The following is a 13818-nucleotide window of genomic DNA, read 5'->3' on the forward strand; positions in this document are numbered from 1 at the left end:
GTTAGGACTGTCAGTAGGGAATTTCATTATATCTGGTAACTTGGAATGCTTGAGGGAATTTCTTATCAACGCTACATGAGTTGTCACTTGGATTTCAGCCCTCTAGCTGGTCAGGGGCCTAAACAGGGTTTTAGATGAAATAAACTAGTGAAAACATGAGAATTATTCTACATTAAATAATAGTTCCCTTTCACTTAAATCTTACACACTGGGCCTTTAATAGTTTAAAACTTATGGCACTAAGGCCCTATCACTGTGTGACAGTCCCCTATACAGCTCACCTATGGAACAATCAAATAGAATTAACAAATGCCAACAGCTGTAAACAGCTCTTTCAGCTCATTGTTCCACAGTATATTCACATCAATGTTATTTTGCACAGATAATAAATTATTTATTTCTGACTGTATGCGTTATAAATGAGACCCAGACTAGGCAGACTTAAGACCTAATTTATTGCTGATCGTAAGGCCCTGCAGAGGGTGGTGAAGACAGCGGAGCGTATCATCGGCTGCCATCTCCCTTCCGTGCAAGGCATCTACAACACAAGATGCCTGAGAAAAGCACGGAACATCATAAAGGACCACAGCCACCCAGGCTATGGAATCCTCACACTGCTGCCGTCTGGAAGACGTTACCGGAGCATCCTAGCACGGACTACCAGACTCACAAACAACTTTTTCCCCCAGGCCGTAAGGTTTCTGAACCAGCAACACTGACCCACTGAACAGTCACATCACCATGTACATTCTGCTCCCTCATTCATACAACTACACTTACTACACATATATTATTTAATTTAATACTTAATTTAATATCCCGCACTCCTTCACCCTGTAAACTGCTGCTAGCCCTTCATTTAAATTCAAATTTAAACTGTTGTACTATGTTATATGTTAAAAGTTATATGTTGTTACTATGTTGTATGTTAAATGTTAAATGTTATGTTAAATGTTATATGTCACTAGGTTATATGTTAAATGTTATGTTAAATGTTATTTACTAGGTTAATGTTAAATGTTATGTTAAATGTGTTATGTTAAATGTTATATGTTACTATGTTATATGTCATATGTTATTATATATATATATATTTTTTTTTTTTCAAATTTTTAAATTTTTATTTTTTATCTTTTATTTTTATTTTTTATCTTTTATTTTTATTTTTTATCTTGTATTTCCCGTCTACTGCGTAGATGTTGCCTGCCATGTCACAAGAATTTCACTGCTCTGATGACGCTAAGTTATTTGGTGCATGTGACAATAAACTTTGATTTGATTTGATTTGATTTGATTTGCTCATCTGGTGTCTATTATAGACTAAATAAGACTATTTTCATCCATCATTCATGTCCATATGAAACTTGTCAAATTTTACAGGGTTTCAGGGAACAATCAGAGGACTCCTCACTGTATCCGGACCACAGAAACAGTGTGTGATCTGTCCAGCTCTCTGACTGACCTGAACGCCTACTACACAGCTGACGTCCTGTCCGAAACCCCGAGGGGGGCCACCACTGACCTCATTGAGTCCCCTCACACCAGCACACCACGGTTCTGCCCCTACAAAGACAGTACGTTCTTCTGCTACACTCGTGAAGACTTTTTTCTAATTGACAAAACGTGTTGGAAATAACAGCTGTTAAATTGTCCCAGAGCCCGTCAGTGCTACGGTCCTTCCCAATGACCTCTTGTTGCAGCTCAGCTCTGTCTTTCTCAAGCTGCTTTCTGACATGCACCGAACTCAGCAGTTCCTCAGTATATTTGCCAGAGGAGGTGCATGTGTGAATGCAAATGTCCAAGTGAGACGCTCCCCAGTTTTTGCAGACTTTCTCCTCCTGGCCTCCTAGTATAATGTCCGTAGAATTTCAGGAGAATTCTACGGAACTGTATTGCATTCACTTGAAAAAAAAAAAAAAAAAACTGTTTTTTCTGAGTAATTTATTTTTTGGTTTGTTTTTTTGAATATTTTTTTCTGTTTTTCTGACAATTTTTTTTTTTCTGTTTTTCGAAGTAATTCTTATCTGTTTTTCGGAGTAGTTTTTTTTCTGAATTTCTGAATTATCGAGATACTTCGAACTCCCTCGGAACCTCCAACCTGCAAGTGACTCCCATGGACCTATGGTGACTCCTGCCCGCACATACATGCCCCATCTCAGCAGATCTGAATGGGCTTTCCTTCTGAGCAACCGCAAAGTCCTCAGGTGCCTGCGTAGATTCGACAAACTAATGATAATACCATCTGTATGACTTAAAGACAGGACTATCTCCCAGTGTCTTAAACCCAGATCAAAGTAAAACTTGATTAAACTAAACAAGCAGGTCATGTTTGTTTCCATTACATCTAGCTCTCAATAAAGGAATGAAAGCGTCTATTGTTTCAAATGCTCTCTAAACGCAGAAAAAAAAAAATAGTCCAAAAAACAGAAGAAAAATTACTCCAAAAAATAGAAAAAAAAGTCAGAAAAACTGAAAAAATATTGATTTAGACATGCATTATAAACAGAGTTTTTTTTTTTTCAAGTGAATGCAATACGCTTCCGTTCAATGTGAAAGCACTGTGAGAGAGAGTGTTTGTGTGTGTGTTGCTGTTGTGAAAATGTCTGTGCAGAGAACCTCCTGTTGTGTTGTGCATGTTTGAAAGTCAGACTATGGGTAAACTCTGTAGCCAATACTGCTCACTTTACCTGTCATATCTAAAAATGGCTTCAGCGTTGTCAATGCTCACAATTTTTTGGCCTCTAACATAATTAAAATGGTAACTTCCATGAGTGATACAGTGGTGTACATGCACAGGTGACAGTCTCCCTCCCTTCTCCACAGCTGAGATAGGCAAACCTGACTTCAAGCTGGAGGTGATTGAAAGCCAAAAGAAAACCACCCTGTATGTGACTGACCCACTCACCGCCCTGTTTAAAGATGGCCACCAGCTGAACATCAGGGATATCTTTGCTGACCAGCTGCACTATAAAGTCACCGTAAAAACAAAAGCACTGGAAAGGTGAGTAAAAGGAGACATCACGATATCGGTCTCAAACAGGCATACATTTTTACTCATTATAAACTGCATGTTTTCCATTCTGTGTTTTCTGCGGAAAGTCCACATCTCTAAGACCAATTTAATAGAACTGACTGATCTGGACTTGCCTGTATGCCAGATGCGTCAGTGGAGAGCAACACACACGGCAGTAGTCTAGTCCTGACACTGAAGTTTTGGTGGCATTTACTTTTCATTGGTATTCTGTGTGAACTTACACACCAAATAAGACATTGTGAAGTATTTTTGCTCAAAACTAAGCATGCAGTTAAAATCTCTATAGCTTCTTGATGTCAACAGTGTTATTTTCTACATGAATAGACTGGAGCATCTAAATGGAATTGAAATGAAAGTTGTGCGAAAGGATGGAAACAGGGTGTATCCCTATATACCCTGTTTTATTCGTGGCAAAGCAAAGAATCAGTTAAAGCCGGATCTGACAGGACACTGGGTGTATTGCTGTGTGTGTGTGTGTGTGTGGGTGTAGCTGAAAAAAAAGCAGTCAATCGCAATGTCCCTTCTCGGGTTAAATAAAATGGTTGGCTGGTCTGGGAGTATGTCTAGATATACCACATGGCTCTCTTCAAAAGATGCAAGCATCATATGCAAATCAAAACTCGTAATTTAGTCATCTAAACATGGCACTGGTTTTTGTTAGGTTGCTACGCACGGGTCCTTTATCTAAAACTCTCTAAGTTTTACATTAACTGGAGCTGGGGACCATCAGTGAAGTAGAGGTAGCTGGCCACTGCCTCATATAATAATAGCCATGCTCATCCTGCCATTCAGATGAGTTTTGATTTCTGTAGCATTAATTTGATCTTGTTTTGGTCTGGAATTCAGTTCCTGTCAGCCTTATCAGTTGAATTTCTTTTTTGTTTTAGTTCTTTATAAATTACTTTTTGTTAGAAAAATCTGATCCATCATGTGTCTTCCCTTATTTAGTGCCAGATGACTCTGATGCGCCAAACCAAGTTATAAATTGCATGTGAAAATAAAACTGAAAATCTTGTAATTGGTACTGATGTTCAAGGACAAAAGATTATCAGCAAAGTTGGAGCAGCAAAACAAATCAAAAATAAAGAACCTGGGTGTTACTCAGGACTAGATTTTAATCCACACATAAACAATGTCACAAAGATTGCCTTTTATCATTTAAGAAACATTGCAAGAGTAAGACTGTACCTCACTTTGGAAACTGCCAAAAAGTTGATTCATGCTTTTATACTTTCTCGCCTGGACTACTGTAATGCACTATATTCAGGATTACCGAAAAAATCCATCGATCGCCTACAGCTTTTGCAAAATTCAGCAGCCATGGTTTTAATGAGAAATAGGAAAAGATTCCATATTACTCTTATTTTAGTGTCTTTACACTGGCTTCTAGCATCACTGAGGATTGATTTTAAAATTATTTTACTTGTTTTTAATTCTCTTAATGGTACAGCACCGTCATACATCTCTGACTGTTTATCGGAATATGTTACGAATCATTCCCTCAGGTCGTCTACAGCGGGCTTGCTCAATGTCCCCAAAACAAACTATAAAAGGTTTGGGGAAGCAGCAGGAAAGCTGTCTCAAAAGCCATCCTCCTGGGAAAGTAGATACAGTAAACACAAAGATCAATGTCATGAAGAAAAGCAGGAACTTGAAAGGTGCATAAAAATATCAAAAGAAATAGAGAAAACAACAACAATTTTTTTCTACAACTCCCAACATGCACTGAACTGTGCCTGTGGCCCCATATTTTTCTCATATTACTTCATGTAACTAAAGTCCATTGTTTGTGCTTCCATCTCTCTATCTCTCTCCCTCTCTCTCCAAATTTCACTACTAATACTACCACCATATTATGATTATGATGATGATGATAAACTGTTATTATTAATAATATAATTGCATCTCAATGTATCACTATTCATTATATTTATATTTTTATGACAACAACAGTCTCTCTCTGTCTCTCTCTCTCTCTTCTCTCCCCTCTTATCCACTCATCTCTCCTCTCCTCCATTATTCTCCTCTAGTCAAGGCAGATGGGCGCCCACACTGATTCCAGAAACTTGTTGTCGTCACTCACTCATAGTAAACTCACTTGAATACTATAATAATAATAATAATATTGATACTACTACTACTACTACTACTACTAATACACTTTATTCATATAGCACTTTAAAAAACGGAAGTGCTTTGACTGAAAAGCAAGCAAAGTAAATAAAAACTTGAACAAATAAAAGCAGTAATATGACAATCAAATATTAATTTGGTCCAATTTTTAGTGAAAATGGCAGAGCAGATGTTTTGGTTGCAAACCTAACAATGCTCTACTTGGCTCTACTATTGCTCTACTACTTACTTGTATGCAAGTAGAGCTATAATTCATCCTGCACATTGAGGCCTCCATCATGAAATACAATGCACAACAAAAGACATAAAACAGTTTATATTTTGTTACATGTGTATAACATTACATACAATACAAAATACTATGAATATACACATTTCACTTAATAGTAACATGCCATCGCCCAAAGATATCAGTAATCATATCTTCAGTTTTAGAGCATTCCATTACTTCTGACTATACGTGTTGGCAGCTCTGTGCGGTAAACACATTTCCCATTAGTCTGCATGAAGGTGAAGTAAACACATTTCCCATTAGTCTGCATGAAGGTGACTGTCATCTTATGCTCAGTGACCTGGAAGTAAGCCACGCCTCCTATTGTGTGATTGACAGGACTGGAGTAGAGCTGCCAGGACTGAGGAACACTGTCCTTGTGAGTGGTGTCAGGATCGCTGACCACCCCACTCCCACTGACTACATTTGAGCTCCCATCATCCTCTCTGATGAACTGTTAAAAATACAGAGACAGACAGCAAGATACAGCGACAAAATTCATTAAAGGTTCAGTGTGTAAGATTTAGGTGAAAGGGAGCAGAAACTGAATACAAAGTAATCCTAGTGATGTTTTCACTAGTGTGTTTTATCTAAATTGTACGATTGTTGTTTTCTTAGAATGAGCCATCTATATTTAAATACTTTATATTTACATGGGGAGCAGGTCCTCTCTACAGAGGCCGCCATGTTTTTACAGTAGTAAAAAGTGGACAAACTAAACGCCTCTTGAGTTTTTATGACAAGTGAAGGCTGCCACAGGTTCTCTTTCATGTTTGGAAGAGGAGGGTAAGATGAGGGGTATTCAGCTGCAACATGAAGCTGCGCAGTATAAGTAGGAAGTATAATTCAGGAAGACTTTCTCATAAACCGTTCCTGGCAGAGGCTGTCCACACAGAGCCCAGTTCTGCCGGAGGTTTCTTACACCTGGGAGTTTTTCCTCCCCGCTGTTGCTCATGCTTGCTCGGTGTGGAACAAGTTGGATTTTGTGTTTCTTCTTGGACTTGGACTTTTGTGCAGCACCCTTAGACAACTGCTTGTTGTGATACCGTGCTATATAAATTTGAAATTTGAAATATTCAATTACTCACAAATCTATCTCTCTATATATATTTCTTCTTATTAATCAGCTGATAGTGGGCATTTTGAATGGCCATTCAGATATTGCCACAATCTCATCCAGCCAGTAGTGCGGTTGTGATCAAATTTGAAATCCTTTCTCCTCTCTCCGGCAGTCAGCTGTCATTAGTGATCCGCTGTAACTCCCCTTCAACCCAATCTCCTCCGGTTTAATCAGAAACCATGGTCCAGTCCAGCAGAGTCATTCATAATTATTTCTCCATCAACCCCTCTGATGCCGATGACATCACATAGGGGTCAAAATGCCAAAAGACTTAATTGCATAGAAAAAAAAAAAAAATTCAACTGTCAAGTTAAAGTCTCTCTCTGATTGAACTGTTCTCATATCCACCACTTGTTTCCAATCTTATTTCATTGTAGGGCTTTATGCAGCACATTGATTCCCTCTTACACTGACACACACATATTGACAATCAACACATCTGTATGCTTAGACTGCAACACTCGCATTGCACAGTAGATTCCTCTTGCTCCAACGTGTTTTACAGACACACAGATCACTTCATAATGTTCAGGTAATTATAAAATTAAATATAAAACCATATCATACAAGTGGTAGATGAAGTTACCAGATATTCCATCACAGTGTATCATTCTATGTAATTGTTTCCATCTTTTCAATCCCCCCTCCCTTTCTGCTTCTGTTGTGCAGTGACTTTAGTTTTTTTACGGTCATTTTGTGCCATACAGACTTGCATAGTGAAGATAAGGCTTACAGTGTACCATTCTTAATGCTGTCTTTACTCAGTAGCCATCACATTGTGCAATCATTTACTTCATTGAGATAAGTTGAAGCCAATTGTTGGACTGTAAGTTATACTACTGCAGGAAAAACAAATGCTCATCTTCCTGGAACAATATGTCAATACTGTGCTCATATAAAATAAATAAGATTTCATCTTTATGACTAATTATATTGACCAGTAATATCCGTTGAAACAAAGTATCATTTAACCCAATAACTATCTGGATGGTTTCTAATTTTTGAAAATGTATAAAACCTGTGATTGTGTAATGTGGGCACATGCCAGTCTTGGTGCCAAAAAATGATGCAAACTAGCTTTGAACTATGAACAAGTACAGTCTTTGTAGCACCCACTAGTGAATGCCACCTCCTGTACAGAGAGGGGCAATCTTGCACATACTCTTCTCAAACACAGTGTGATAAGTGGGATATGAAAAAGAATAAATAACTGTCAAAGAGACAGACAGACAAATAATAACACACTGAGATACACTTCCTTGATGAATCTATGTACACATGATATTTTTTATGATTGAGCGTGCACTCAATTACATACCTGCAGATTGTGGTCATGGCCAGACAAGTACACAGTGACTCTGTATTTCTTCAGCAGGGGCCTCAGTCTGTTGACCAGACAGGATGTTGGTCCGTGATGGCCGATGGACCAGACAGGATAATGACCAGCCACCACAACATAGGCTGATATGACACATGTCATACATACTGGCACTTCAGTTAAAAGGCAGCAACAGGACAAAATGTAACTGTATCACAGCTTAGAGAACAACCACACTTCTGTCTCATTTGCTTCTGTTTCTGTATCATCTGGATCATCAAACACATTTTAATATAAGGTAAAGACAATGTGAGTACATCATTGGATTTTATTGAAAGGAAAGAGTTAATCTAAATCCCCCATTGAAAGGTAATCCACCCCAAAACCTAAATACTGTTCTATTTGCAATAACTTTAAGTCTTTTACATCCCTGTGGAGGAATTTTTGAACCATTGCCATTGCAGGACTTTTTAAAATCCAGCACATAGGTTTTTGAGCATGAACTGTACATTCATGCTGTACTCTAAAGTCTTGCCTAAGCATCATAACCGGGTTCAAGTTGAGAGCTAACATTTGGTGTTTGTCCTGATGCCTATGTAATTACGTGCTCAGGACATTATGTGTTGCTCTACAAATTGTTTGGAGTGTCCAGGCAGTTGTATTGGCAGTTTGCTACTGCATGGCGTGAGTTTGGTTGCTTTGCAGCTTGTTTTTTCGAATTTAACTGTTGCTTGTGGGTATCGTTGTGTTATTGCGAAGTTGTGCTCTCCCTGTTGTTAAAAAAAATCCACTGTGTGTGTGTATGTGTGTGCAGAGGTGATAAAAGCACACACATTCTTTACTCAAGTAGAGGTACAGATACTTGTATTAAAAATAACTTGAGCTGAAGTTTAACCACTGTTTCGGCTTCTTTAACCAAGTAAAAGTATAAAAGTACAGGTTCTGAAATGTACTTTGACTTCTTTAACTGAACTACTCTTACTTCAAATAAAGTAAAAAACAATTCACTTAAACGGAGGGTTAAAGCAAAGATTTTTGAGCATGAAAAACTGTCCACAAGAAAATGAGTACAATGTATTGAATGAAGTATTTTCTTAAAAGGTCCAGTGTATAAGACTTAGGAGAAAGTGATCTATTGGCAAGAATTGAATATAAAATAATCCACCAGTGGGCAATCGTCAAAATTGTACAGATTGAACAGAATGGGCCCTGCTAGATGTAAATACTTTATATTTACATCAGGAGCGCGTCCAAACTGGACAAACTAAAGCTTTTGAGTTTTTATGTCAGCTGAAGTTCACCACAGGTTCTACTTCCCACCTCTGAGAGTGTTTATGTACATATGATATTCATTAGCGATATTCACTGCCACTAGATGTCGCACTAGCAGCAGTATCTCAAACCATAGCAAATGTGGAGGTAATCCTGTAATTCTCCATTTACTTTAATTAAATCTCAATAGGTATATGTTTATATCAGTGATGTAAGTGTGGATATTTCAGTGGATAAGATGCATGGTGCTAAAAAGGGAACCTTTTTATTAAGAGCACCTGCTAAAATGCAAAAATTAGACTTTTTTTCTTTTAATTTTTTCTTTGCCCAAACAACACCTAGCATAATATAAGGAGATTCACTTGGGGGTTGGGGGTTTACAGATAGCAAGTGGCTGATCCCTTATTCAGTAGAACATGTACTTGTACAATGTAACTTGTACAATGCTCAATGATATAGATATCCATTTCAGATTTCTGCAACATACTTTGTAAGTTTATCCATAATTAATTATGAAAATCAGCTTTAATTTGCCTCAATTCAAGATACTTTAAATGAGGTTTAAAGTGAGAATGTCATCGTAGAAATCCTGAACTTGAATTGTGACTAATGAAGCATTGTGTTAGTTCATGCAGGACACAGAGTCATGTGCTCAGCTACCGATAGGTTTATGGGTGCTCGTCAGTCACCCACCAATCACAGCCCATTCTCTCACCAAAGTGGTCTATTTAAATACGACCTCATCCTCACTGATCCCTGCTCAGCTCTAACACTTTTAGCACTGTAATGGAAATGTTACATTTTTGTATGTATAATTGCATGAGCAAAGATGTATGTGGAGGACTGACCAAATGGTTGACCAAATTGTTAATCGAAAAGGGCAACTTTAAGGTTTACGATGGTGGCTTAAGAGACTTGAGTTTTATGGCCTTGAGAAACCACAACTTTATGGTATCTTTTAGTATCTCTGATTGGGATCAAACAACTGGGTTCTCACAGGGGGGGTCATCCACAGAACATGTAAACAAAAGGACAGGATGTCTCCTCCACTGAGTGAAACTACAGAAGGGTAATATATATACCTTTGCATGCTTAGTGGGAGGGGGCTGTGAGTTATAAGAACATAGATTCTCCTATGTTCTTTGCTCATTTGTGCATGTCAATCAGGTGATGTGTATTAATGAGTCCATCTGCAGATGCTGAATTAAACTTACAGAAAGAAGTGTTTGACTTTGTGCTTGTTTCACAGAAATTGCCACCACAGCACAGAGTACAAACACGGTTGTGGTAAATCATCTTAACCAAAGTACCTTGCCTGCTACGCCCACTGGGGGGTTCTGCATATGTTCCCTGTTTTTATCTTAGCACGCTGCTCAGCTAACCAGGGAACATCCAAAGAATGGAGCCTTCAGCGCCAATCATAACTGTGTCCCCATTTGCAACAAATGGGTAAATCATAACAAAGGGTTCCTGACTGAACTCGGAATTAAATGGTTAATATCTGAAACTATAATAGTTCAACTGAATTGTAGAAATCTAATGTTATTTTAATGCTACCATTACCTGTCTTGACATGTACTGTAGATGCTTGAGAGAGTGTCTGAGCCAGGGACAGTAGACATCACTGAGGTTCCATCAATAAGGTGAGTATTGAAACACATGATATTTTACAATATACTGTGATGTAGATTCTCAGAAAGTTACAGAAATTTGTGGGGAAAAATTGTTTGCAGATGCTATGAATGTCATGTTAATTTCTGACACTCAGTTCACATTTATAGAGTTGGCTCGTTTTGTCAAGAAATCATCCATGTAAAATAAAAGAACATGGAACAAATTATTACTCATGTATTCCTATAATTATTTCTTTACCATTTTCACATTCAGTATGGCCACAGGCATTATGTTTTCAAGTTGTTTATCCATCTGTCTGTCCCATTCATGTGAATGCGATATCTCATGAACAACTACGTTGTGTTAGTCAAAGGTCAAAAGGTCAAGCTCACATGACTTTGCATTGTTTTGAATACAATTTATCAAGATTGTCCAAAGGAAATATCATTACATGTGGCACAAACATTCGTTTGGACTCAATGATGACTTGAATAGAATTCAGTTGTCAAAGATCAAATGGCAAGGTCACTAGGACCTCACAAAGCACACTACTTGCCTTGTAAATGCATTATATCCGAAATGCCTTCAGGGAATTCTTTCACATTCACATGAATTTGGGTTTCATTTTGGTAGCCAAATGTCACAGTGTTCTCACAAAGTATGTAAATATTTTTCCTTAAATTGATATCTAAAGATCAGCTCATGGGAATGTCGTCAAACTTGGTAAAAATATTAACTTCAATTCAAAGATGAAGGATTTTATTCCCTTCGAAATTAAAGGTCAGAGTAACGTCACTGTGAATGTGATATGTTAGGACTGTCAGTAGGGAATTTCATTATATCTGGTAACTTGGACTGCTTGAGGGAATTTCTTGAGATTATATCAAAGAATAAAGTGATTGAACAGAGTAAGGTATTGAGATGAATCGCATATGATTCAGACTTCACACCAAACACAGCAGATAGTAGATTCAGTAGATGGGATGCGGGACCAAAAATATTTTGTTTTTAAAAAGAAGACCATCAAAAGTTTTCAGGATCTAAAAAATCGGTATGGATTAAACAATCAAGATTTATACAGATATCTACAGATGCGGCATTATATGGAGAAAACTATAAAAAAGTTTAATTCAGATGAGCCTGAGTCAGGAATCATTAAGTTATTCATCTCAGCATATGATTCAGACCAGGGAAAGAAACTAATCACAAAACTATATTAAGAAGTCGAAAGATTAAAGGGTAACAATATGACATATATAAAAGAAAAGTGGGGAAAAGAGGCTGGGTGGCAGTTATCAGAGGAGGAATGGGACAAGGTAAATGAAGGACAGTGGAAAACATCATGCTCCCTCTCATGGAGAGAATATGGTTGGAAGAACATTGTAAGATACTTTATTACACCAACACAACAGAAATCTCAAGACACACAACGTTGGAGACTGTGTGGGGAAAATAAGGCCAACCATTTTCATATCTTTTGGGGATGCCCTTGTATTATACCTTTTTGGCAAGAGTTAAAGAAGAGTATGGAAACAATTCTGAAAGTGCAAATTCCACTTTCAATTGAAGTTTTATATTTGGGAAAAGAGAACCAGGAGTTTAAATACATATTTCGAATAATGGTGGTGGTGGCTAAAAAGGCCATCACCAGAAAATGGCTAAAAAAAGATCCACCAAAAAGAGAGGATTATATATAGAATGGAGAAGCTGACTTTCTCAGCTAGACTAAAATCAGAAACTTTTAAAAACTACTGGGAAAACTGGATTGATTTTGTGTCTCCATTGAGAGCAGACTTTGTGCAATAAGGACAGTGTGTATTGCAGAGTGTTGACCCCCTTGGTTCAGGCTACAAACTTGTTTATTGTTCATTTATTTATTTGATATGTTTACCCCAATCAGGAGACAAGGAACAATGCAGGAGAGGTGTGAAAATAAGGACAAGAGTGAAAAAGCGGTTCATTTTACTTCACATTTACTCTACTGTAACTTTACTTGAGAATTCATGTCCAATTATGTCTCTGCTCTGCGGTGGACACGTATAAGAATGTTTTATACTGTTGTAAAATTATACAGATTATGTAAAATATTGATTGAATATTGATATGTGGAATCAATAAAAAAGATAATTTAAAAAAAAAAGCTCTGGGTGTTGCAGGTCAAAAGATCAAATTTAGGGCCTTTTGGGTTCAAATGCCTGGTTAGGGTAACTACACATGCTCTTACTGCTGCTGGTGTTAGAATAACTTTTTGAACATAAAAACACAAGAATAAACAAAAATACTGTTCTCTAAGTGCTGCAACTGACAGTAAACATTACAACCATAACATGAATATGCTCTAGTATTAGAATAAGAGAAATTAAATGTTACTCTGCTACTTCAGCTAACTTGCGGGTAAAGCACAATATTCCATGTGTCACAAAAAGCAACAAGTGTCAGAACCTGTCTGACTGCCTAATTCAACCAGGCACAACTTATTTTCTTTCGCGCCTGCGGACACCAGGCCGAAATAGGTGGATGGGCTTTCTGTAAAGAAGGCTCCTGTCGTGGTTTCAAAGCTCTATGTGCTTTGTGGCATTTGCTGGAAGCCCGTCAAATTGCAATTCATAATGAAAAGGGAATCAAATGTTAGTGTAAATCCCTAGAATATGCTGGCCCCTCATTTCAGACGAAAAAGCCTTAAACTGTTTGAAAGTTACACCTTTGGGATCATGTAGGCCCCCCGATCAACATTCTTCCCTCTCATACCCGTATGTACTCTGTACGGCTATCAAGATGGAGCCCTTAGAAATGGGCTTAATTGATACCAAAGGTCACAAAGGTCACCTGGGCCCCTGTGTGGTTTTGGTGTAAATCGGTAATGCAGGCTCAAAGAGCCCCTCGTGACCAGTGGGTCAAATTTGGAGCTTCTAGGCCCTTGGGAAGGCCCCAAAAGGGATTGTTATTTTCCCAAAAAGCTCCAGTACCAAGAGGTTGCAAACCCTGTTTAGGCCCCTGACCAGGTAGAGGGCTAAAATCCAAATGACAACTCATGTAACGTTGATAAGAAATTCCCT

At 37.9% G+C, this 13818-nt stretch overlaps 1 protein-coding gene across 1 annotated transcript; it reads left to right on the top strand.

Moving 5' to 3' along the window:
- Window positions 1-471: 471 nt before the first annotated feature.
- On the top strand, window positions 472-3033 carry LOC138406794 (tissue factor-like). Its single transcript, XM_069520313.1, has 2 exons — window positions 472-1574; window positions 2824-3033. Exons 1-2 carry the CDS (start codon window positions 1358-1360, stop codon window positions 3003-3005), a joined length of 399 nt encoding a protein of 132 aa, XP_069376414.1. The 5' UTR covers window positions 472-1357; the 3' UTR covers window positions 3006-3033.
- Window positions 3034-13818: the final 10785 nt, after the last annotated feature.

This window comes from Paralichthys olivaceus, chromosome 1 (genome assembly GCF_024713975.1).
Source record: "Paralichthys olivaceus isolate ysfri-2021 chromosome 1, ASM2471397v2, whole genome shotgun sequence".
NCBI classification, from domain to species: Eukaryota; Metazoa; Chordata; class Actinopteri; order Pleuronectiformes; family Paralichthyidae; genus Paralichthys; species Paralichthys olivaceus.